Below are 27,724 nucleotides of genomic sequence, written 5' to 3' on the forward strand. Positions count from 1 at the left end.
TGCACCCGGTACTACTACTCCTACTTTAATTTGATCATCAATACCAATACAACAACTACTCTCTTCTTCTTTTTGTTCAGGAAAAAAAAAAAAATGAAAAAACGCGCTTTTTACCTCCCAGAAAAGGCTACTGATTATAGCCTCGATTGATTTAAAGATTAAAATTAAATATTTGAACTTGACATGTGATTGAAAGTTTTTTTAAAAAAAAAAAATATTTTGATAGAACTTGATTTGAAAATTTAGACGCATGTTCACGGAAAGTTTGGTTTGGCATACAATCAAAACTTGGTTTGACTTGAAATTTTTATGTTGTATTATACAGAGAATTTAACGTTAAAGGGGTAATTGAAAGTGATACCAAATATTGAAGGGATAAAGTGATAATAACTCCTTTTTTTAATTTGAAAAGAGACTTCACACCTTACAAGAAAGAATGGAAAAAAAACGAAGGTTTGAGAGTTGAATTAGGGACCTCATAACCGGCTAGTTAATGTCTCTATTAGCTAAGTTGGTGCTTGCAAACCAAATTTCAAAATTTTCTCAGCTTCCATGTCTGCTACCTTCGCGTTTTTTTTTTTTTTTTTTAATAAGAAACAGTTGAGGTATTTAGATTCAGCATTATCTATAAATATTATTTTGTGCGCATCATAGTACATTTTTCAACAACTTATTTTTTTTTATATATAAATTTCATCTTATACACATTACATCATAAAAAATACTAGCAGTATTAGTACAAATCATTTTTCTAATTAACCTTCTATTCAAGGTATTTGGATTCTCCACTATTTGCAAATATTATATTACTAACATATTTTTAGTAACATTTTTATCTTGCTAACTACCGTTTCATGACCTCGCACATTTCTCACCATAAAATGTGTTACTGTGTTGCCCGAAATAATTTTTTCAGATAATGTTTTATCTTTTTTTTTTTTGTCGATACAGGGGCGTCCGGATCAATTCTTACGGCCCCGACTAATCATGTTTTATGGAAACAAAGTAGTATTACGTTTCACAATGACGGCAAGTGATATAAGACGAAAGTAAAAAAAAAAGGGTACTCCTACTCCTAGTAATGTGATAGTAGTATAGTAACCAAGTAGTAGGAGGGTTCAATTTTTATTCATCGCAAACCCTTGCTGTTCGTTCAACCAGCACATCTCTTCAAATTCCCACTGGCGCTGGCGGGCGCCATATTAGAAAGCTGAACAGAAACAATGTATTCAGGGGGATCTACCGTGGAACTGGATTTCTACCCTATGGAAGAAGAGAGCAGGGCAGCTAGGCCTAAGCCTCTGATGATGAGCAACAAACTCTCTGAGCGAAGAAGAAGCTTCCGAGGTTGGTGGCCGGGTTCTCCTCACACCTTTCTTCTCCCTGGCTTAGTTTGGATCATATATGTTTATGCATATACAGTCGGTAAGACATGTAGCCGTGTAGAATCAAGAAGGCCGTGTTGATTTTTTTTTTCTTTTTCTTTTGATGATTAATGGCAGAAATTCAGAGCGTGATAACTAAGATGAATCCTGAGGTCGTGAAGGGTGTGATTGGTTGTTCAGCAGGCAGTGCAAAACCCACCACGATCACCGTCCCGTCCTTTTCAGCTTCTTCTTCTTCTAGTTTTACTCCAAGGGAGCATCTGACTGATTTCCCCATGATCCCTACATTGATGCCTATTTACGTGGCCCCGCCCCCGACCATATACAGGTACTGTTACTGTTGAGATGCACAAATGTTGAGGAGTCTGGCGCGGCCACGACGGTTGGATTCCCTCCAAATAAAGTGTAGTAGGCGGGCGCGATAAGGTGCAGGTTTAGGGTAGTCCGAAGTAGAAAGTTTGTTTATACTAGGACACAAACACAAGGCTCTTAGAAAATCCAATCAAACATGATATGATATGCCCTAAAAACTTACAAAGCGTTGGGTTCTCTTCTCGTCGCAAACTGTTACAGAAATGAATGAACATCATTCCATTCCTATGTCCTGCAATGAAGGAAAACGAACACCGGGGGCTCCAAAGACGGATTACCCTTAGGCGGTAGACATGCATAACTTAAGAAATTTCGTTACGGAATCGGGTGTTTAATTTGTAGTGTACAGAGTCGCACGTTACAGAAATGCTACTCCTCTGTCTTTTTTTTTTTTTTTTTTATGAAGGATGCTACTCCTCCTCTGTCTACCATTCCATTTCCACATCCTGCTTGTGTTGTTACCTTCCTACTGGTTACGTATTACCAGTATTCATTTATATTTGGAAACAGTTGGTCCAAGTCGCCGGTCTCCGGCATTGATATGCGCGTTTTCGCCTGTACCAGTCAGATCCCGCCCGCATGGGGTTAGGCAATGGTCCTCTAAACTAAAGTCACCTCCATAGCTGCAATGCAAGGGGACAAACTTTGTGCAGGCGCATGAGTTGTCTTCTATACTACTATAACTCGTTGGAATTTAGCTGCATACGAAAGTTCTCCATGTCCAGCACAGTCGTCGGCAGTGCTTTGAAAATTCTAGCTGCATTCGTCGGTGTCCTGAAGAAAATCCCTCCTGTTTCATCTTCATCTTCAACGAACAAAAGTTGGTAAGGTCGTAGTCGTCGTGTACGATGAATGAAGGTCAACCTAGAAGGGTCTTCGTGTGCATCTCAATCTGAATCTGTTACAGCAATCAATTGGGGTTCTTGTTTTTTTTTTTTTTTTTTTTTGGTCATGATCCAGAAATGCAGCTAGAATTTTCCTTTAAACTATTGCCATTATTCCTAGCCCAAAACTTTCAATCAGACTCGACTCTATGTAAAAGGAAAATCATACATACATACATATATATATATATAAAAGGTAGAAGGAGATCAAAATAACTAGACTAATTAGTGTTACAGGAAAGAATGAAAGAATAAAATGTAAACATTCATTCTTAACTAAATTTATTAACGGGCAGAATAATGGGCTCCAAGTTATGAGTTGGGTTTGGGTCTATAGAGCTGGGCCAAAATGGTGAGCCTACACATCATGTTGCTAGCCCATCAAGAGTTACAGACTCCCAACACAGCCATTCTCTTTCATGTGGGGACGCCTCCTCCTTCGGGTAAATTTGAAAATGCCTTTTGTTATTATTGATTTCTATCGAAATGCCCCAATCTTGTGAATGGTTTTTATGTACTAAATTATTATATTAGCTAGCAAAAATGTAAAAGAGTGTTAACAACAACAACAACAACAACAACAAAAAAAAAAAAAAAAAAGAGAGAGAGAGAGAGAGAGAGAGTCATATTAGTTATGTAAAAGAAAAGATTGCAAGCTTCTTTGTTTTTTTTTTTTTTTTTAGCAACAAAATGGGACACTGTCAATTGTGTGGGAAAAATCAGTGTACAAGTGAGGAATCGCTTCTTATTGTGGTTTATAAGAAATGCGAGTTTTGCATTAATTTATTTAATTTTATAAAATGTTGTGTACAAATGTGTTGTGTACTTGCTACACTAATAATTGGGAAGTCGAGACGAGTAAGTTAGGGAGGCCATCCCAGAGATTACCGGAGGAGGAGGAGGAGGAGGAGGAGGAGGACAGCCACTGCCGCCCGTGTTTGGAAAGAGGAAAGCAGGCAAACTCTAAGAGGAGCTATCAGTTGTCCCCCGTCATTCCCCAATCGCTTTTGGGGCTTTAGTCTTTGCAGATTCCTTCCCTTTTTAAGGTGACGAACCTTACCAAAGAACTTCTCTCCTCCTCTTCATTTTCCCATCAAATCTATGCTAGTTTCGCCTGGATTAAACTTTTCAATCGCACTTGTTTAGCCTCATTATACCCCTGCTTTGCTTACTTCCTAGTGTAACCTTTTGCTGCCGTTCATTTCTCTTAATTAACATTGCGTATTTTGTTTCCTGTCTTTTACGTTGAAAAAGATGTAGTCTTTCTGCTGCCTGTTTAGCTTTGGTATTTTGTTTTTCTCTCTTCTTTTCTTTCTCGTTGCAATTTTTTTTAAAAAAAAAAAAAATTCTTTCTGGAATGAGCTTTTCACTGTCTCTGTTTTTGCCTACCCTATGATTCTGGTGCTCAGCCTTTGTAAATATGAGATTGTAGTTAATGTAGATTCCGTTTTTCTTTGTTTCTTAATTATTACTGCTAAAGAGTGCTGCCCTCCTGATACTGGAGGCCTGTTATAGTACTCAGCCTCTTGCCCAATTCAATGTGGGGATTGGTTCTGGATTGAATCCTTATCATTTTTTTTTTTTAAAAAAAAAATTTATTTAGAATTGATAATAACTAAAACTTCTAGTCTCAGCTTCTATTAACGTCAGTTCTGATACATGTCTGCTAACTATTGTTAATATTAGTAGTGGTCAATGCTTAATTATTTGGCTAATATTGGTCTGTACTTTTGGGGTCTTAATATAATTGGCTTATTTTTCTTTGGTATGGCTCTTGTTTAAACTTTGTGTTGTATTAATAGTTTCACATGGCAATCCATGATTAGCTAGTTCGCTCCTAAGTAGGGGCTGATTTTGTCTATCTGCTTGCAATTTAATTTTCTTGGATATTTAGTTTGTATACAATATTCTTTCTTAACCCTATGATTACCTATTTGTTGAAGTTGTGAGATAAAAGTTGGAAAAGCTTTTATTGGAGACTGTGCTTGGTTCTATGTTGAGTGTGAACTTAATTTATCTAGTGCATGAGATTATCACTTGATTTTGTTTTTTTCCGACTGCTCTTAACCTATTTTCTTGCTTTTGGGGGCACACACTGTTTTAGCATAAACCAAAAGTTTGTGAATATTCCTGAACTAGTATGATATATATGCAACAAAGTGATCGGGAGAGGTAACTAATATTGTTAATAAATCATTATAATCACCGCGACAATGCCTTTTTATTGAGATTCTGTTTATTTTGATGGACTTTGAATGAAACACACAAATAAATGATGAAATGGGAGATAACAGAAAGGAAGAAAGACACATCGTTTCATTCTTTTGTTTTCTCACTTCTTCTATGAGAAAAAATATGGGCAACTACTCATTTAACTTTTTGTGTATAACGCATATGAAAAAACTAATTTTGTTTTTGATAATTATCAAGGCCGACAAGTGTAATATGTCTTAAAATGCCAAATTTAAATGGTATATTACATATGAGAATGGTAGTTGCCAGTCCTGAGCATAGAATCCTTCACTTCATATCGCTGCTAACCTTGTTCTATTACTTCAAAGCCATTTTAGCTTTTTCTCATTATTATTTGTCTTTCTTTTTGATCCATAAAGTTCAGAAGTTTTGCTTTCTTCAGTGTATTCCCAAAAGACCTGTGCTGCCTTTTAGTTGTGCCTTTTTTTATTTTTTAAATTACTTTTTTCACACGGGAAAGCTACTGAGAGGATCTTATCAACATATCTAAAAGTTTTGAAAAAAGCAAAACATTATATCAGGTGTCTGCAGTATTTTTACAAGACGTCCATCTTTCCATCATATAGCTAGAAGAAGTTGTGATCTTGAATTCCTGTGGACATTGTGATGGTAACAGTTGCACGTTAGGCCTATACTTTTGGACAATGATTATTTATCGTCACCTTTAGAGAGGATACTCAACTATTTGGGATAAGAATCTGTTCTTTTTTATTTCGTGAACCTTGCACATGAGACTAATACGAGCAGACAACATTATAGTGGCGCTAATCTTTTTGGTGAAAGATTTGAAAAATATTTGAATCCACAGCATTCACATCAATGTGTTTCATTGCTAGCGTGAAATTTTCTTCGTTACTCAGTATTTGGTCTTACCATGCCATCATTATTACGACGATCTAATCCGAAGCATGCCTGAAGGTATGGCAAACCACCCACTTACGCTAGAGAACAATCAGCCAAATTTTGACTTGAAATGCGGAAAGAGGTTCTTTGATAGGCAAAGACAAAATTTTACTTGGATTTCATGAACAGGACTTGGTGGCTAGGCTGATGTCGGCAATCACTAATTGTGACTGCTGACATTATTGCTCCTGAATTCTCGGTTGGTTAGATTGTGAGGTCTATAGTAACTAGTCGGCTGAAATCTTTTTGACATGGCAATATCTTGCTCCTGGGAGCTAGAAAAGCTAGCATCCCTTTTATTTTGCTTGATGGTGAATTATTTTGCCCTTAATCCACGAACATTTGTTCTTGGATACGGAAACTTAATCTTGTGTATATGTTGTGCTGGACCAGGTTGGTAATAACCCGTTAGCTTATGAAAGCAACTCTTGATCTTTCTTAGAATGAACATGTTGTGTGGTTATTGTCATGATGGAGAATAGAATTGACGCACCAACTACATAACTGCATTTTACTCTGCCATGTAGATCATTATTCTTGAAACGTGTCAATTTTATTTTCCATCGTAGATAGGATCCTTGACTGATAATCTTTTGAGATCTAGTATCGGATGGATGTTGGACATGGTATGTTGAGGTTGATGAGAATAGCGATCTTTTGATTGGAAATTAGCATGTTCTTCTGTGGACTAGCTGTGGCTTTTTGTGTGTGTTTCATTAGCAACTAGTGGGTAATAGCTAAGTTAGATGATGAAAGTGGTTAACCATTTTTTATGAAAGCGATGTCATGGTGCCTGGATGCTAGATAATCTGCAAGACATGGTTTTGATGCAAGAGCATCTTTACGGAACTGCCTTGGCTAATTAATAACAAAAGCAGTTGCTTCAGTTCAAATGATTATGTTATGTAAAATACAAAGGGTTGATGCATTAGGTGTGCGCATAGGAGAGGTGAAGCAAAAGTTTTTTTTTTTTTTTTTTTAAATTCTGTGGCAAATATAGAGCATTTTATTGATCAAAGCAATAAAGTTTATACAACAGGAACAAAGCAGTTCGAAAAATTATATCATCACTTCACAATTTTAAGTACAGAAGCAACTCAGCTGCTAAAACAGACATGAGACAAACTCAATTGAACAGCCATTTCCACTCTGCAGTCACATTTATCACCAACTCCAGTACTTCAGGAGCAATGTCAACAGCAGAAACATGTCTGTTTTTGAAGACAATCAAGTTACTAGCTCTCCACAACTGATTTATAACAGCAGCGAACACCACTCTCCTTATGGATGAAGTAAAAGAGGTAAAGATTAAAGAAAGAAGCCCCCAGCTGATTCATGGCTTTGTTTATTTGCAGAATAAATCAGTTCTTGGAGAAATGGGAGGAGGTGGGGGGGGGGGTGGCAGGATTAGGTTATGATGTTTTATTTGTTCGTCCTGTTAAAACATATTTGTCTTGATGATCAGTCTAATTGCTTTTTAATTGGCATTTTGATTTTGGTAAGAGATGAAAGGTAATGATCATCGAGAGCTGGGTCTGACTGCAGCAAGCAAATGTGTTTCAATTTTGTTGTTATTATGTTCTTATTCCCCAAGACTGTCTTAGTGGTCAAACATTATAGTAGGAGGAGGAATGCCCACTTTTTATCTTCCGATTGCTACGAATGGCTGATGGTAAGTTGGTAACTGAAACCTACTTTGATGGTGAGCGACAGGCCCCTGTTAGTAGCTAACTACTACTACTGACTACTACTATTTTTATCTCATAACACTCCCTAATATGCTGCTGAATTTCCCGTATTCTTTCTTGTAACTTCTGAGTTTTCCTGGCCCCCCGCCCCCCCCCCCCCCCCCCCCGTATTGATGTACTCAGATTGCTTCATGTAAACCTTTTTTTTATAACCTAATTTAATTATACAAGCAAATCGAGGTCTTCAGGAATAATGAGATTGTGCATATCTCTTGTACTTTTTTCGCCCCCCATTTTAGAGAGTGGTGGGGTGACTGGTGAGCCTTCAATGGATAAGAATCATACACTGATAGTGACTATTTTGTGAAAAAAAAAAAATAGTACTACTTAAATTGTTTCAAATAAAAAAAAAAAAGAAATTGTTTCAAATACGCACGAACATATTAGTACTCGGTACTTTAGTAGTAAGTGTACAATTTGAACTCTCTTGGGAACAAAGTTGTTAAGTGTTGAACTCAGTCTTTGACTCTGGTATTTGTGTTCTACTTTGATGCACGTGGCGAGATTCAATATGATTATCAAATTATAGTGATTATCAAGATGGGAAATATGAAGAGAAAAAGAATTCAGTGGTTAATAAATATTTTGAGATCATGGGTAAGATGGCAGGAGATAGTTATGTTTTAAAGTTGTGGTTTAAAGTTAAGGTGACTTGTGACGATGTGAATCGCGCCTCCCACGGGCTGATGCTGGACCGAGTAGCTTGACTGGAGCTCGCAAGCTAACAGCGAGTCGAGTTCGAATTTTAATATTTTACACTCAAAGGCTCGACGAGCCTAATCGAGTTTTTTTTTAATATATATTTTAATTTTTATTATTGTGAAATGTCAATAATATCTTTTATTTAAAATTATACGTAAAATATTAATTTTTATTATGTGAGTTTGATTAGATTTGATTGAACTCGAATAGGCTCGATTGAGCTTGATTTGAGTTGATTAGATTTAATTAAACTCGAGCTCGAGTAACGTAAATTGACGTCGAGTTCGAGCTTGAACTTGAATTTTAAAAGCTCGATCTCGAGCTTAGACTCGAACGCACCCTTCCGCCCGGGGGTTCCTCGAGTTTCAGCTTCAGTCAATTTTCAGTTTCAGTTTCGTCTTTTGGTGCTATATCCCACTTCATGGATAAAAGGCTTCATCAAACTACTTAATTGGTCTGTTCATTTCTAACATGTTATCTTGAAAAAAATGACTTACCATTTATTATATTTTGTGTAGAATAGTTTGAAAATTAGAAGTAGTTCTTGAGGTGCTTTTAGATTCTGATTCCGTCCTGATTCAAGGGGAAAAAAAAAAACCTTTCAAATTTCAACATAATTGCAAAACTATCTAAAGATTGGATAATTTTTTTTATGCGGCATGTCACTCTCTATCTTCCTCTCATGATCATCCCACATCCTAATTCACGTGTGTCCCCCTTTTGGTTTCTCATTCGAAATTTTTAATTTTCATAAGAAAAGTAAATAATTATATAATTAACACAAAAATTCATTTATGTAGCATATAAGTGTAATTTGATTTTTTTTTTTTTTTTGTAAAAATCAACTTTTTAACTGTTTTGGAGAACATCGATGTATTCATTAACATTAAATGAGAACATATGAGTTATTTTGAAATACCTAATTTTTCAAGAATCAATTTTACAAAATCAGAATAAGTTGAAAACAAGGTATTTAAGAGGGCAAGACCAAGTTTGCAACAGGTCCCCTTTTAGTAGACTTCTGATTATTTTTTTTTTTTTGGTCCCCTTTTAGTGCTAGAGATTAAAAAAGGAACAAGCAGAAGGCTGGCGACAAGAAAACATGACGCAAAGTGCAGAAAGAAACAAAAATAGATTTTTATTAGAGGTTTACTGCAATATAGAACTGCTTGACAAGAAAAGAAACAGAAGAACAAAAAAAAAAGCTAGATAAAAGTAAGTAGTGATGCAAAGCTACGATTAAAGTAAATGCAAATTTTTTATGCACTATACCATATATTAGTGAATCTAGGTATGCATATTACATAATTAAAACTTGATGGTCAAATTCAAATTAAAATAACGTAACGTGACATACATCCCCACACACACCCCGTTAGCTAGTATCCAGACAGTGTATGAAATATACTACTGTAAATTCTCAAAGTAAAGTAGCGGAGAGAAACTTGTAAGTGATAGACTAGCAAGGAGGGAGATTAGTGATTAGTAGTAGTATTTTATTTATTTATTTATTTATTTATTTGGAGACGTTAACTATTGTATCACCTCTCGACATGTTAAAGATACTTTTTTGTGTTAGAAATTAACAGGTACTCAGATCTTATTAGGCCAAAAATAGGCGAAAGAGGCTTTAGTGATTAGCAGTGGTACTTGAAAAGGAGTTAATGATAAGATTGTAAACAATAAAAAAAAAATAAATGTCCAGTATTTACGTGTGGGAGCTGGGACCCACAGGGTAAGCCCCAGCCCCAAGAAAATGAGCAGCGGCTTTGCACGCGTGTTCAGGAGACGGGGCCCCACACCTCAGAGCACACAGAGACAGACACCGTGGCGCGTCCATGCAGAGGAATAAACTCTGCGCTGCAGTGAGCGTGGAATTTTATGGGTTAAACTCTCCAGGATCGATGTCGCGCGCCGGGATGTGTTATTATTATAATACTGCAAATGCGCATTATTGATTTTATGATTATAACCTCGTCGACTGAAGGCACGGCTGCCGTCCATGAACATGAAGCTGAGCTACAGCCGCCACCCATTTTGATTTTGGCGCCAAAACAAAACTCCACACAACTACTATCAATTATGTCTATTATATTCTATACCGACGACTAGTAACGCCCAGCTACGGCCAATCTTATTCGTCCGGTTATCAATGTGCTGCCGGCATGCATGCATGCATGCGTGCGTTAATTGAAATTGGGATTATATATTTACGTGCTACGCCAAATTTAATTCTGCACTTGAAAACACATGTATACGTGCATAATAACATAACATACGCATGTACTCCCTCCCTTTTTTTATAACTGACGTTTAAGGTTTTGCACACCAATTAAGAAAAGTTTTTCATTGTTTAAATCTATACACTACTTTCCTTTTGTACCCTCATTAATTGTCCAATTCACTCATGTTTTCTCTCACTAGAGTATTAAATAGTGCTGTTTTACTAGGCTAAAAGCAGAGAGAGAAGTAATAATTACTAGGGGTAGTAATTAAGAGCCCTGTATTGGTAAAGAGAGATAAAAGGGCAAAATTATGAAAAAATAATTAATATTGCATGGGGATAATACAACGACAGATAAAAGTACTTAAGAGCAAATTTCTTAAATGTCAGATATAAAAAAAAAAGAGGGAGTAATAATTAATACTACTATAATTACTTGGTTACTTGGGGTGGGGGAAGGAGGGGAAGAGAGAGCGAGAGAGTGTGGGTGTGCCCGTTGAGAGAGAGAGAGAGAGAGAGAGAGGGGTGGCCCTCCTGTTGTTGGGTGGGAGGGAGGGGTTGAGAAGGTAAAAAAGAAAATGGTGGTTTAATTTGGCAGAAGTCAATTGGAGTTCAATTGCAAGCATAGTAGTCTGCGTGGGGATGAAGACTAATAATTCGGAGAGGGACGTAAATACAATGATAAAAGGTAAGAAAGTTTTCTATGATCGTGTAAAGAAATCAAAATGTCAAATTAGGTTTTGAGAAGCAGCCGGCCGGCCAAGGAAAAAGAAAAAGTGCTGATGACAAAAAACTATTATATATCCCCCATATATATATATATATATATATATAATTAAAAATAATAATAAAAAAAAGGGGTAATATATACGGCAACTTTAGCTAGTAGTACTTGGTGTACAAATTAGTAAAACACATGGAGTTGGAAATGATGAGATCGTGGTAATGATGTCGAGTGGGGTATCAGTAAAATACTATTGAAGAGAGAGCGGAAAAAAATAAAAATTTTAAAAAAAAAGGGGGAATATTTGGGGGTGAGTGACATGCATTGCTAATTATTTCTTTCTGTCACTTTCTTAATCAACCATCAGAATTTCACAGTAAAAACGGACACGGAAATTGATAATTTGATACTACTGTACTATACTAGACTAGAGAGACACACTACTATCATCCACTCTCCACTCTCCACTATCCACTATCCAGTCCAGCCACAACAATAATATACTACTACTACTACTACTACTTTGTAGTTTGTACTTACTTACTATATAGGGAGTAGTATATATATATATGCAACGTCCCATGCATATGTGTGCTTTGATCAGAGCCTCCGGCGGGCGTGCCTGCTGCCACCTGCTGGCCTGCTTAATCCTCTAACACCAACCAGCTGTTATTTCATTGGATTCCATCCATGATCCATCCCCCTATTATCCCTATGACTATGAGCCAGCACTTGCTTGCTTCATTCTCAAACTGCTCATTGACGATCGAAGCATGTCAGGCAATTTAGTCAGTCATCCCCAGTGTTGCCACCACCCCAACCCCCCGCCGCAAAAAAACCAAAAAAAAAGGGGGTAACAAAATATAGTACGTACGTACTCCAGCTGGGAAAAGCCAGTAATTAAGGAAGGAAGGCATATGAGTAAGAATACCGAGCAATCGATCCGGGAGTGGGAATTGAGACAATAGTACTACACTGCAGTGCAGGTGGTGTCGTTTTTGCCCGGAATGAGTGTCCCACAAACCACTGCGGCACTGCCACTGGTGTGAAATTGAAAATGAAATGCCTTTGTACATTTGGCAAAAATAGGAGGGGTATTCCATGGACGTGAGAGGCTTGTTGCCCGCATTCGAAAGGGAACCTGCAAGTGCAAAGCGCAACCCAAAAACAAAAAGGGGGCAGTTGAGTGGAGTCATGGAAAAGTTGGCCCCCTTTACTAGTTTACTTCTCTTCCTTTTTTTTGTTTCTTGAACTCCGGAATGATCACCCCAAAATTAATCCACCATGTAGTAATTAATGGTAGAGGCCACGGCCAATTGGCCTTTGGCAAAACTATATCCCGCACCCACAGGACTCCAAAAGGCATCTTCTTTCGTATTTTCATCATCCACCACCATAGTTATAACTTATAAATACTGCACAGCAGCAGGCGGCAGATTCCGACCTTTCTTTCTCTCGAAGATCGATTAGTCTCCATCAGAAGATCATGAAAAGAAACTATAGAAAGCACACGTTAGATGTCGTCCCATGCGTAAAGTTAAATTCTGTCCAGTGTTTCTGAGGGAGAGAGCCTATATATATGGACGGACGTCTCGTCTCTTTATTTACAACTTGTCAAGCTCTTAATTATTCATCTCCAATGAAGTACGCAAAACATAATTATATATAAATATTTGTTTTCGATCCCCCTCTCGGATATGATGGATTTTCACCAAATACGTACCGACGGTCATTTCATTTCAGCAGTGCATGGCGCGTCTCTCAGAAGAATTCGTCGATCGTCAATGCGATGCGAACTCTGGAAAACTAGAATAATGAGATGGAATCAACAAGTTTCAAAGTCATGGAAAGTTGGGTGCATTACGTACGGCCCGAAATGTCAAGAAGAAATTTCTTTATCCTCCTTCCCATTTCAGAAGACACGAAATGTCACCCTAAGGGCCGGGGGCAGGGCAGGCATTAATTATTTAGTAAAACTCAAAATGCATATGGAAGCCTGAAATTGGACTTTTTTTTTTTTTTTTTTTAAATTAACTTGATTGGAGTATCTCTCTTCCGGATTTCATGGAAAATAAATCAATCATGGGATTACAGATATTTATATAATCATTTAATCCTCAATTGTCCAAGTTTAAGACTTTTTTAAGTTGTGGTACCTTCATCTCGATCGAGGCTGACAATTTCCGGCCATCGTTAATTCTTATTTTACCTCTCCATCTCCAATATCACTCGCGAGCGAACAACAGCCTACAGCGATATATAGTAGCACAATTTTATTTTATTTTATTTTTTTTTTACCGAGTCTATTGAAAGGAAAATATATACATCCCGTCATGAATTGAGGGTGTAAATTTGAAATAATTAACTAGTATAAATAGATCAACAGTCGTGCTAAAATTCAGAGACTACACGAAATATGATAAAGAATTATGATAATGGATTGGAATTGGATACGTGAAGCCGGATCCCTCAGTAACTCACATGCCATGCATGGACTGACAATCAATTACTATTTACTGCTCATCATTCCGCATGCACATGCAAAATTACCACTAATCTCTTAACCCCTTTTCCTTCTTTCCTTGCCTCCCCTGTACCCCACCCACACACACATGGAGACAACAGCAGTAAAATTAAATTATTGCTAGCTAGCTGGATCAGTACCCCAGCGAGAGAGAGAGAGAGAGAGAGAGAGATTAAAATTTCATTGGCTTGATCAATTGATTTAGTATATTTGTTGGGGAGGAGTTATGATATGATGATGGAATTGATGATGGCATGATGACGAGAACAAAAGAGCCATTGTCCATTTTCATCTCTCGAGTGCTTTCAACTGTAGAGTTGGGGCCGGCCGAAATGAGAGAGGCAGGTCCAGTCCAGAAACAACACACTACTGCTTTTCTCTTCACGTTCGATGGAGTTGGATGCTTCGCATTTCAGAAGGCTTTCATCTTTTTCATTCTTTGTTTTTTTTTTCCTTTTCTTTTTCCGGTGAGCCGCACGCAGTCGATGATAAGTCATCATCATGTAACGCTAGCTAAGTGTAATAAAATCCTACGTGCTGTGCTGTGCTGTGCTCTCAATCGAATTCAAACCACACCCCCATGCACTATAATTACGTAGCAAATTAATACGATCTCTCTCTCTCTCTCTCTCTCTCTCTTTTTTTTTTTTTTTTTTTAATCATGAAAAAGCAAGCTGGTGGATGTTTTCCTTGGCCGGATGCTAGTTTTATAATTCTACCCCACATGTCATCATCCTATCTCACAAACCCCACTCATCCTATTTTTCAGATGATTTCCACTACACAACAACGTGTTTTTACGTATTTTCCTGTCCACTCCACTTTCAGGTATCTTTTTCATTTTAAAACTTTACCCCTCTGATGACCAAACTGGATTAAATTTTAAGTTACCAATGACATCATATATAGTTTTTCTTTTTAACAGAAAAACAAATTTTTTTTTTTTTTTTTTTGCATGTGTATATAATTTAATCACTCCTAGACAAGTTTTTCAGAGCCTTTTTTTTTTCTTAAAAAAAAAAAGCGCACGCTTAATCAATATTATAAGATCTTGATTTACCAAATCGACAAATAAAGTCCAAAATCATGGGATGTACAATATTTTATGAACATGACGACACGTACTATTTTTTTTTTTTTTGATAAATAAATGTTTGGGTACATTCAATTCCGATCATCAACGCGAGTCGAGCCATAGCATATATATATATATGCCTCAGAGAGCATAAAATAAAATATTTATAAAAATTCTTAATTATAAATGGTTCACCACCGATACCATTCTCACACCGTCGATAATACATGAAAAGGAAAGTGATTCTTTTGTTATCAAGTCAAGTCAAGTGAGCTAATTTGGAGCACTAATTAATAAATTGATAAAGTCGAAAGAAAGAAAGGAAGTCGAAAGAGAAGGAGGTAGCTAGGAATAAATTGATAGGGTGGGTGACGTGGAGTCAGTAGTGCGGGTTGCTGGGGAACTTTTTTGCGTAGAAAAACATTCCCGTCAAAAGACTGCTACATGGAGATGGAGCACTTTTTATGCTTTCACTATTCCAAGCTTAAATCATTCCATGCCCATGCACTCATCGATGCACTGTCCCCTGACCTTCGGCCACGCTTCCCCTGTCTCGTGCTCTATTCTATTGAGGACCTAATGAACCAACCATCTCTCTGTACATCATCAATATATAATCAATATATATATATATATGTACACATCCTGATTTTTGCTCTCCCCAAATTACCAAAAGATCGAGAGTGAGTATATATATATATATATATATATGTGTGTGTGTACAAAAAAAAAAAATTCAGGCAATTCATGTTTTTGACAATTCAGGCAGAGGAGAGTTGCAGGGAAGGTGGGAGGCACATGGCTGGGGAATGTCTTACATGACCACGTCGCTCTGTTCCGCTTCATGGGCTTGGCGGGGAAACATAATCATCATACATACCTTCGAATTAGATGCCATTCATTTCTTTATTATTACCAACCAACAAACAATTGTTTTAGTAGTAATAATCCTAACATTAATTACCTAGGACTGTGCGGGGGGCTTGCCTGTTGTGGTTTTTTAATGTCACGAAAACAGGTTAATTAGTAGTGAGAACTGTCATCATGTCGCGATACCCCATTTGGGCAATATATATTCATTACTTGCAATTAGTGCCCTGCACACATTTTCTAACTATATAACGTACTGGAAGTGACCTTTTCGTTACTAATCATCAGTCTCGCAAAGCTAATTGATATCCCCTACTCCACAATAATACCAGCCAGCAATGCATACATATACATATATATATATATATATATATATATATGCCCAACGGGAAACCTTCCACATGGATGATCGTTGGCGAGAGGAAATGTGTATTTTACACTAGTACTGAGTTTGTTTGGATTGAGATAATTTGAGATAAAATAATTTGTTTTTTTTTTATCATTCCCATCATCTTTTTTATCGCACATATATCACATCACAAAAAAAAAAATTAAAATAATTATCTCAAATAAACTCCTATCCAAACACAACTGGCACTTACTGTCTTCCCTATCAATTTAGAGAAGTACATTTGATTGTTTGCTTTGACCTAAATCATATTTGAAAACTTCGTAATTCGAAGACGCGCATTTTCTCCAAAATTTAGAGAAAACTAACATGGATAAGGTTTTAGGTTCCTCAATTTTCTTTTGGAGAGGTGCCTATATATAGAAATACGAGGATTAAAATAAAGGAAAAATCGTCCAAAACGTCCCTCACATTTTGTAAAATAACTTTTTTCGTCCATCACTTTTAAAAGTGTAATTTTATGTCCCTTACATATTTATATCGGTCAAATTTAGTCCCTAACTAGGTTTCTGATCATTTTTTGCCGGAATCCATCACCTGCAAGGCACATGATCATTTTTAAAAGGTAAATTTGACAAATTATATTTTACATAATCTAATTTATAGTCCTCTACATTTTATAAAACAAATTTTTTCGTCCCTCACATCTTATAAAATGATTTTTTCATCCCTCACATTTCACAAAATGAATTTCTCCATCCCTCACATTTCAAAAAATGAATATTTTCATCCCTCACTAATTATGTATGTGAGGAAAACCCTAAAAAAAAAATGTGTGTGAATACATTTTGTTTAAACACATGTATATATCTATTTGATTTTACTTAATAATACGAATAGCATAAATATATGTATGTGTCTATTTGATTTCACTTAACAATACGAATATCATATATTATACGTGATCATTTGATTTCATCTGGTATTAGTTAGTAAATAATCTTGCATTCATTGTCAAGTTGGCCAATAAAATTATTTTCGATCAAAATACAATAAGAATATGCAAATTAAGGTTCTATTGGTAAATATTAGTCATAATCATACAAAAAGAGAAGATAGGCCACAAGTTGGGTCCAATTAAATACATGTGTTTATGCTTTATTATTAAGCAAAATCAAATAAACATATACATGTGTTTAAAAAAATGTATTCATACACATAATTAGTGAGAAATGAAAAATTCATTTTGTGAAATGTGAGGGATGAAAAAAATCATTTTGTGAAATGTGAGGGACGAAAAAATTTATTTTATAAAATGTGGAGGACTATAGATCAGATTATGTAAAATATAATTTGACAAATTTACCCTTAAAAAATGATCACGTGCCTTGCACATGATGGATTCCGGCCAAAAAATGATCGGAAACCTAGTTAAGGACTAAATTTATCCGATGTAAATATGTAAGGGATATAAAATTACACTTTTAAAAGTGAAGGACGAAAAAAGTTATTTTACAAAATGTGAGGGACGTTTTGGACGATTTTCCCTAAAAAAAATTTTTAATTTCATCATAAATTTGTAAGTGGTGAGGTTCATTAATATCAAGTAAAGATCTATTTGTACCTATTGCGCATTCAAATCAAAACCAAATTGGGGGATACATTAAATGCACCCAAAAGTTAGAGTTTGGGGTGCAAACCAGAAACATCACGAATTAGTTAGGGGTGTGTCATGTGAATTTGAATTGTTGAATAAAAACTGCAAGGTGGTATATTGTCCCCAAAATTAACTAAGGATTAATTTAAGCTCATCAAGAAATGCGAACTACTTCTACCTATAAGGGACATCTTTCTTTATTTTTCCCAAAGCAGCAGTAAATCGACAGAGATACAGAGAAGATGTCCACCAGGTCAAAATGATGTGCTTTTTCCAAGGGAAACTTAACTTGGTCAATTTAAATGTCGTAATAATTTGTATAAAGGGCAAAATTACGTGGAAACCAATCAACGAGTCCAATTTCTAAACCGTGAATGCATGATCCGTCAATTGACCACCGTTTGGAAGCATTAAAAGCTGAGTTTTAGTTTTTAGGTAGGCATGAGACATCTAGCAGCAAAGGTGAAAGAAAAGGGACCTTTTTGTGATATCTGGAAAAAGAGAGAACTTTTAGGGTAATTTTGGTGTTCTTGGAACCGCCCTAAAGTCGTTAGCTGGAAGGCCTCCATGGCTCCATATGTAAAAATAAAGTGGAAAATGTTTTTTCGTCTTGATAAAGTCAAAAACATATTCTCATCATTCAACTTCGAGATATATATATTCCCTGTATGTGTCTGTGTGTGTGTGTATATATATATATATATATATATATATATGTGATCCATCATGATTAAATGACTGACCACCATATATGTTTGTCTTTCAATCTAACCTCTGCAACTATTTCATTCCCTCAGCTTCACAAGCTTCCAAAACAAACAACATTAATGGAAAGTGAGATTTCCAAATTCTATTATAGTACTCCTGATCTATCCCTACTATTACTATCACTGCTTCTCTACCGATTTGTCTATTAGTAGCATGATAAAAACAACAGATGAAACATCATTGTATCATCTGGTCAATGGGTATCTGCTGTATCTTTGCTCATTCCGATTCCAAAACTTCAAAACATGTCTCTTTTTACATCAAAAATATCCTGCTATCATCTCTCTTTTCAATATAAAGAAGAGTACTACTTGAGGGAGCAGCTTGATGTCCTTTCATTAATCCATGGCTTTTAACGTTTTTGATGTTAAGTATTATAAGCAGTTGAGGAAGAAGAATAATATCTGCAAGGTCAGGTCTTGTCCTCAGAACTACTACTCGTACTATTTCTTCCGGGGAGCATCAGTGGGGTTTGTTGGGGGGTTTTCAACATGACGTCCGCCATTCCTGGTGCTGCAGCTCCTCCTCACCGAAATCTTTCTAGTAGTTTTACAAAGCACTGCTACGGGGGTTATGTTGGCGGTGGTCGTACTAGTATTGGTAGTTTTTCGGACGGCAGTTACGGTCTTATGAGCCGATTAGAAGAAGGGTATGGTTGTAGTAGTGAAGCAGAAGAAAGTACTCCTCCTCCGCCTCCTAGTGGACCTGCTCCTTGCTTATTGACATTAGGATCATCTTCTGATCCAGTATTAGTTAGTCGACAAATATTTATGGCGGAACAGCAGCCAGATGAATCAATTAGAACTGATCAGAGCACTGTGAATCAAGCTGCTGGCTCCAGTAATTCGTTGAAGGATGCTCCTCGAGATCAGGACGACAGGGGGGATGATGATCATGATCAAGGATGGCTTCGATTGAGCATTGGTGGCCTCACGGCTGCAACCCCTCGTAATGACAGCGACGATCATGATGACACCGATAATAAACAACAGCAGCAGCAGCAACAAGGAGAAGAAGATGAGGACGATGGTCGTCCTCAGCCTCAGGTGCTATCACTAGGACATCTAAGAAGCTCTCCAGGAGGAAGAGGGGGAATGGTCGAGCTCGATCTACTACCTCCTGCAGGCAGTAGTATGAGTACTGCTAGTACTTCACCACAGCAACTAAGATCATACATCGCCCCTTTCAATTCTATGTTTCATATTGGGGGGCCTGCTGAATTTCGAGCTCCTCCTCCTCCTCCTCCTCCTAGGCCGCCGCTTACTGCAAATTACTTGATAAATACACCATCGCCTTTGTTTCTACAACATCCGGGGCGAGGAGGAACTATTTCATTAACGTCGTCAAGTTCCCCTCCACATCAAGAAATTACTAACTGGCCGGCTAATTCTAGAGTAGTTTCATCAACTACTCTTCACACCTGTTCTTCATCTTCACCTTCGTTAGTAGTGCAACCCCCGGGTCCTTATTTTCCCCGACCCTTTCACCTTCATGCCGGCATAGGTGCAGCTACAGCTAGGCCAGCTGGCATTGATTTCAGAGTCGTCGATCCTCCTCGGAGACCACATTCTGGGATTTGGTTTATGCTGCAAGCTCAACAAAATCAGTAAGTACCAAGCACTAGTACTACAAATTATATTAACCATGTGCCCAAAAGGACGAGATCTTTAATCAAAAAAATTGGTTATACTCCTCCTAACTTGTTGTGCTTAATTTGTCATATTCTTGTTTGTCCCTCCATCCCTTCTTTTTTTTGTTTTTGTTTTGGGGGTTACTTGCACCATCACCACAAGTGATGGATTTTTGCCTTTATGTTTCCCGCGCAGAGCAAAGGAACCGTTCCTTCCCCAGATATCCAAGAGCTTTTTGAGAATCAAGTAATCCACTCATTTCTGTACTTTGCTTTTTTTTTTTTTTTTTTGGGGTTTAGTTTGTACCAATTCAAGTACGTGGTAATAATTCTTTTTCGTGCTTCTATTCTTGGTCGAATTGATGTCTGATTTCCATATTCCTGTGCTCAGGGATGGAGGAATGACGATTCGGTTAGTAATCAAGTACCTGGTAAATAAGCTCAAGCTCGAAAGTGAATCAGAGGTATGTATGCATTTGACAGCTAGCTCATTCAAATTGCTGTTTCTCATTCTATAACTTGGGATTAATTGCATAGTAGAGTAAATTATGGTCGCATTTCCATCAACACTAACTCCTAAGTCCTATCTTCTTTTAGTATGCAATTAAGCACAACAAATCTACTCACCCATATTCCTCCATCATAAAAGAAAAGAGTCACGTCCCAAAAATATATATATATATATTATATTGAAAGAAAAAAACGAGAGATGGGCTATTTCGCGTTCGAAGTTGGAACAAGTAAATTAGTGAATATGTTCCGAGGCCAGTAGTCATGGTTGGTGTTAGAGAATGACAGAAACGGCAGAGGTCGAGGGTTTTTCTCAGTTATATTTATGACTTGACTTGAAGATAACATCAGAATTAGGTGGCAAGTTGATTTCTAGGTACGTAGCCAATCGTCTAGTTTTGTAGTATTTGCTTAAGCTCTTAGCATATCTACTTTTGCAAGGTCGCCGACGAACTAAAGTACTGTTTGTCTAATGCCATAGAGAAATTAAGTTCATGGATCAGGATTTCCTATATATATATTTTTCCTGAGCACGGTCTCGCAGTAGTAATGAAATCATGCATGCTGCTTGTAGTTAGTTATCGATAAGCTCATCTTACATACATACATATATATATATGTATGTATGTATGTATATAGCAGCAGCAGCAGGAGGAGGTAATTCAAGTGTAGGGCTCAAGTGAAGAAATGTATACTAGGACTAGGAGAAAACAACGTATCACCTCATCAACCCCAAACGTAAAAAATATTGGAACGGTCAGCCTTGATCTCATTGTTCTTGTTGTTGTTGTTGTGGTCGTCGTTGTAGTTGGCTTTGCTTTGTTTGCTTCATCCCCGGTCGACGTTGCTTGTTATGTGAAAGTAACTTTTCAATGTATTGTGGCTGTTGGCGTAATTCCTTCGTCAATCATCTCATTACTATTTCTCTCACTATTGCTTCCATTCCTCAGTCCTACCCTACCTTTATATTAAAAATTAAACTAATGTGCATATTTACGTATGTACGTAACCAAATATACATTGTAAATAAATTAGTGCCAACAACAAGTATGGCAGCAATTTGCCAGCTATAAATTCTTGCTATTCAAAAAAAAAAAAAATTTTTGTGAATTTTAAATATATATATATATATAAGCGATGACTTGATCTACAGTAAATCACTCATTATTCTCAATCACTTCTAGTACAACGGCATTTAAAAATAAAAGCTAAGTTGGTAGTTAATTAAAGTATGTAATCTTACATGACGTCCTTCATATATGCTATACCCACTGATTTTCAATTTTTTTTTCTTTGAAATTTGACCCAAAAAAAAAAACTTCTTGCTCTCCATCCTAATGTTTGAGCATTAACCTCTAAACTGGTTATTGCTTAGTTACCAGCAAAAGATACTACTATCATCTGCATTAAAAAGTTTCCATACATCTCTTATAAATCTGGAAGGTTTAAGTTGGGCAACGGTTTTTCTTTTTAAACCTCGGGAACAATACTCCTTCTGCATTGCTAATGTAGATTGCCATAATTCAGTTCAATGGTTTGTAAAACATGTATTACCTTGCTTTGCTACTACATAACTGCCACTAGTTACAGAATTATCATGTATGCATATGATAAACCGTGTGAAGAAAGGTACCCAAGATCTTTTCTTGCTAGAACTTTGTTTTTCATTTTTGTTGAACAAGATCCTATATAAAAATTTACCGTGGCTGCAACACTTCATCCTATTTTCCAAATTAGCAGTGCTACTGCAAAAGCTGGACTGACTTGAATCTTAGAAGATTTTTTAGAAAGTGTTCAAACTGCAAACAAGGACCAGAAGGGATTAATCACCATAGTTTTAAATGAAAAGGATATAGTTGGTGGAGAATCTCCATGCCTTGTACGCAGCACCATGCATTTACATGTTCATAAGTCTAATCTTTCATAGTCAATGCTTAAGGTATATATATATATATATGGCGTGCAAATGGTTAAGGTAAGTAATGGACTATTGAATTGGAAAAATTTTGAATCAGTTGTTTCCAAAGAATAACCATATGGTTAGATGGAATGTTGTTTCCATGATATAATGCTGGCGCACGGTCATATCCCAAATATTTAACCAAATCAATTTGGCGAAGAACTTCTTAGATCTTTCAAAACTTTTAAATGATCTTTCAAATTTTTATTAGCAATTGTTAAGGTATGGCATTAGTAATATGGCTGAAGATCAGTGTGTTAGCGGTCAATAATTTATGAGGAGATGTTAAGCTTGAAAATAATAAAATCTTTTTTCCACCATACATCTTTAGAAGAGCATACTTCTAGCTAGTATTAAGATTTTTTCTTTTTGGAGGATATATAAACGGATCCTTTTTCTTTCAAAAATAACTCCGTTGGATCTTTAGTGGTGGTTTTTTTTTTTATATATATATCTATATATATAAAAAAAAAATCAAAGATGGCTTGGATGATGCCATTATTGTATTTCATTAGGAAATGCACTTTACATTAATGGAGACATGCAAAGAGGCTCACTAAAAAGTTCCGCTTTTGCCAATTGTTAAGTCGTAGAAGAGTTTCTGGTGTTGGTGTCCTCAAGAGATTCTTTCTTGCAGACCTAATATATCTTAGGTATCCTACAATACTGAAGACCTTATAATTAAGAGAACCTGCATGCATGTACAGAAAGATAATTGTAGCGAACAAGCTACAGGAGAAACTTGATTAAAAAAGTTATCAAAGTCTGACGTGAGGGAATGAAGCTTAGCGGCAGAAGAAACAACGTACATATTAATTGTCACAGAATAAAATGAATCCTCCTTAATTAATTATCAGCGCGTAAAAAGGATACGTACGTCAACCGTTTGCAGCATATTCGCCGGCGAACAAATTTCGATACAAGCAACTGAAATATTATCCTTGGAGGGGCATGAATCATAAATTAGGTCGTTATTATTATTAGCATCCTTGAATATATAAAACCAGATCATGTGTCGTTGTCTTCTCTTACCTAAAACAGGCCAGAATTTTCTGCAATAGAGTAACATCTATACCAGCAGCAAAAATTAAAAAGAAGAAGAGTCGTCGAAGCTTGTTGGGATCCATGCATGCATGTATGACCTAACACATTCCCTTCTTATTTATTTCAAAACGGATTGATTCTTATAATTAACATCCGCTAGCTATTGGGGGTCAACTCTGTACCGTGATTTGGATGCATACGTAACTCATATATACTACCCCGTATTGATTGCTTGCCTCTTTGCATTTCATGCCATGAAGCAAGGAGATGCGATTAAGACAGGCTCTTTTTTTTAGTGTAATATAATTCTTCTGCTCTCGTAAACAAACCCTCTAAGTTCTTTGCAACAAACAACCAAGAGTGATGCCGCGGAACCATAAATTATAGTCCTACGATCGAAGCTAGACAACATATGTATATGCACACATATACATAAATATGCATGTATGTAGTAGCAGGCACACACAGCATGAAATAGGCCCATGGAGGGCTGATAAATAATGTGATTGACAGCCGACTGCTGTGTAAAATAAAGGATCTCTTTAGTTTGGATGACGCTCACGAACATTCTCGATCTTGTCATGGATCGGCATAAGAGCAGAATTATAATTAGTAGTATTTTGAAGCGAAGTAATTATGATGGCCGGTCAACATTAATCCCCGGGGCATGAAGGTGGACTATGGTGAAGGTAGAGCTTCTCGTTTCTGTCCTGCTCTGCCCAGTCAGTATGTTTGGCACGGCATATATATAGTTGACTTGAGTCTCTCAACAAAACATTAATTGGATTGATCAATTAATGTTTCCTAGAATGCCAGCTAGCTCTCTATCGATCTCCCGACCTCGACCAATGATTGCATGCGGTCATAAATAGGTTTGTAGCTAGATGTCAGATAAACAAGTTCTCGGAAAACAGTCTGAGTGTATATTACCGGCACTTCTTTAGAAGTCAGCAGCATTTGCACCAGCACCAGGTGGTGGTATATATATTTATAGTAGATAAAATAGGAAGTATTATATCTCACACATACCAATTCCTTCCTTCTTCAAGGAGTAGCTTTCCTATGCTATACATACATACATACATATATATATATACGTACGTACGCAAGAACAAATTCATATACTAATAGTTTGGGTAGGATTGGGTGTTGTGCAGGGCAATGATCGATGGGGGGAAATTAAAAGAGGTCCTAGATGGAAGTGGGCATGCATGATCCCTTTTTGTTCATAGATGTGTTGACTTTTTTTGAAGATGTAAAAACATCATCAATAATTATCTAAGGCGGCCTGTACAGTTGACACTTGATTGCTGTTAAGTTAAGTCGTAGCATGATAGCAGAACAAAAAAGTTGATGGAATAAACTCATCAAAAGAAAAGAAATGATATGTCCCATGAAAAGAAATCATAACCCCGAGGGCCACAGTATTAACACGTGGACCCTGTCCTTTTCTCAACTCCAATCTCAATCTCAATCTCAATCTCAATCTGCATCTGCATCTGCATGCGTTGTTGTTATATATATACTTATCTAGTAGTAATTAGGTCACGGCTGGATTGGTATCGTCATGCTTTCGCTTGCTTCAGCTCAGCTCTTTTAATGCTACTGTATTATTGTAGGGTAGGGCGTTAATCAACCATTCTCTCTCTCTCTCTCTCTCTCTTTTTTCACTCAATGGGATTGTGCTTTTTTTTATTTAGAAAAAGAAAGAAAAGAAAAAAAAGGGCCCGTCAAATCCCTAACTAGTGGTGCACTTGCATGAAATCACAAACAAACACCACAACCGTCGCCATCATCCGAGTCTCTTCCAAAACCAACCAAAGACCCTTTAAATAAAGACGACGAATCCCACAGTAATTTTACGTCGGGGGAAAGCAATGAATGAGTCAGTCATCAATTGTTTTTCCGGAGAGAGTCAGTTCATATGGATCGCTCCCAGGCTGGCTACTACTGAAAGAGAAAACATTATTATTTTCTTTCTCTCAGGTGCTGTGTGAATAAATGGGTCGACAGGTGCAGAAAATAATAATAATACTAATAATAATGAGTGTGAAAGGAATGTATGCAGAGCATTAAAGTAAACATATATATATATATATATATATGTAAAGAGCAAAACTTTAAACGGAAGCGAATATTTCATCGTTGATTAAGAAGAAGGGTGTTATTAGTCTGAGTCTTGCGTCAGGATATTGATGGGAATATATATATATATATATATATATATATATATATATATGTGTGTGTGTATGTACATGCATGCATACGCACCACACACAAATGGCCAATGGGTTAGGGTTTCTTTGATGCGAAAGCGACGTGCATGGAGGAATCATGCGATGTATTTGAAAACTACATATATAATATATAAAAGCAAAGCAAAGCAAAGATATAATGGTTGTAGTAGAAACTAGAAAGGCGGTGCCGAATTCACGGCGTACTTTTTGGGGTCGTCACCTCCTCATCTCATCATCTTCAATTCTTCTTCTTCTTCTGATCTGATCTGATCTGATTGATCCACATCCACGGACTTGACTTGTCGTATAATTAATTGAAGTGCTCTGATAATGCAAATGCAGCTTTTATAGTAGTATTATTATTGTCGTGTCAGCGGTGTTTCGTTATTACACATGTACGTAAGCAAGATGGTTTGTGCTGTGTTAAAATAAATAAATATATATATATATATATAAATAAATAAAAGTCTGAGAGGGTATGATGATTTTTGGCTTCGAAGTAAAGTCTGTGGTGGGGTCCTTTTACAAGATGAAATGATTAAGGAAGGCCAAAATTTCCCAAACCAAACCCAATAGTTGAGTCATGGCCGGCCGTCTGCTGAATTTTCTTTCATTTTCTTTTCCATCCATCCATAGTAGTAGTAGTAGTAGTAGTAGTAGTAGTAGTAGTACCAGCCTCTCTCTCTGCCTTCTTCTGTTGGCCTTTGAGGGAAGGGAGGAGGAAAGACAAAGGGTAGTCGGGCACCGGCTGTGGGTGTGGGTAGGACCACATTCTAAAGTACACTAAGCTCCTATGGATAAACTTATATATGAAGACGTAAGCTCCTAACAAAGCATGACTTCAACACCAATACACACCACCATCCATAATAATGATATACTTATTTATGAACCAGAAAAAACCCATTCCTGATCTTATTTCTAAGTCATTTCATGGTAGCATAAAACATTACATTTTTTCATTAAAAAAAAAAAAATCAATTTTATGGAATCAGAACGCTGTGATTAATGGTCGCGGTACTAACTGTAATTGATTGCACGTGTTTTTTGATGATAGTTACTAACAGTTTGTGAATAATCTGCTGCTGCAAATTCAGGTAGAGATCAGATGCAGAGGCCAACAAGTTCTTCCTTTCTTAACGTTGCAGCATGTAAGAGACAGCAAATGTTGTCCAAGCGACGTCGTTACCCTGCTGCCAGACTCCTCACCCACTGATCACCTAATGGTGTTACATTATGGCAGAAGCGCTTAATTAATAACCTTAATTTTTACAACCATTTATTTACTCTTCACCACCCCCCCTTCCCCCCCCCCCCCCCCCACAAAAAAAAACTCAATTTTCATTTTCATTATTTAATTATTGCCAAAACAGCATTGTCGCTCCTTTGATTTAGGTTTTCTATTTGGCTCATCCTTCTATTTTTCTCGTTGACCATATATACATACATATATATATATATATATATATATATATATATATATATATATATATGCTGCCCTTTTTTGGGCTCCTGATTATACTTAATTAGGTGTATGCGTGTATGTATGTATCGGGACTGATCATAAACGAAACATACTTAATTATTGCCAAAACAGCATTGTCGCTCCTTTGATTTAGGTTTTCTATTTGGCTCATTCTTCTATTTTTCTCGTTGACCATATATACATACATATATATATATATATATATATGCTGTGCCCTTTTTTGGGCTCTTGATTATACTTACTTATGTGTATGTATGTATGTATGTATGTATGGGGGCTGGTCATAAGGGAAACAGTAGTCTCTTGAAGATATTCATATTCCCCAACCTTCTCGTAGCTTCACCTATTGTGCGGCTTAACATGGGCACCTGAGTATTACTATTTCTTTTTGCTTCTTTCTTAATTTCAGCTGACTGATT

At 36.7% G+C, this 27,724-nt stretch overlaps 1 protein-coding gene, 1 long non-coding RNA gene and 1 other non-coding gene across 5 annotated transcripts; all 3 read left to right on the forward strand.

Moving 5' to 3' along the window:
• Positions 1–1,113: 1,113 nt before the first annotated feature.
• Positions 1,114–2,179, forward strand: LOC113718753 (uncharacterized). The gene is made up of 2 exons (XR_011823402.1): positions 1,114–1,347; positions 1,503–2,179. It is a non-coding gene; the product is annotated as an uncharacterized protein (transcript).
• A 927-nt stretch (positions 2,180–3,106) lies between these two features.
• On the forward strand, positions 3,107–7,460 carry LOC113717840 (uncharacterized). Of its 2 annotated transcripts, none has more exons than XR_011823285.1 (2): positions 3,107–3,687; positions 6,837–7,460. It is a non-coding gene; the product is annotated as an uncharacterized lncRNA (long non-coding RNA). The 2 variants fall into 2 exon arrangements; XR_003454506.2 differs by having other exon boundaries at positions 6,953–7,460.
• A 10,958-nt stretch (positions 7,461–18,418) lies between these two features.
• Positions 18,419–27,275, forward strand: LOC113716591 (uncharacterized). 2 transcript variants are annotated; one of them, XM_072070213.1, is made up of 4 exons: positions 18,419–20,044; positions 20,265–20,315; positions 20,460–20,532; positions 26,917–27,270. In XM_072070213.1, exons 1-4 carry the CDS (start codon positions 18,930–18,932, stop codon positions 27,070–27,072), a joined length of 1,395 nt encoding a protein of 464 aa, XP_071926314.1. In that variant the 5' UTR covers positions 18,419–18,929; the 3' UTR covers positions 27,073–27,270. The 2 variants fall into 2 exon arrangements, with proteins under 2 accessions (XP_071926314.1, XP_071926315.1); XM_072070214.1 differs by lacking the exon at positions 20,265–20,315 and having other exon boundaries at positions 26,917–27,275.
• The last annotated feature ends 449 nt before the right edge of the window (positions 27,276–27,724 follow it).

This window comes from Coffea arabica, chromosome 11c, assembly GCF_036785885.1.
Source record: "Coffea arabica cultivar ET-39 chromosome 11c, Coffea Arabica ET-39 HiFi, whole genome shotgun sequence".
Classification (NCBI taxonomy): Eukaryota; Viridiplantae; Streptophyta; class Magnoliopsida; order Gentianales; family Rubiaceae; genus Coffea; species Coffea arabica.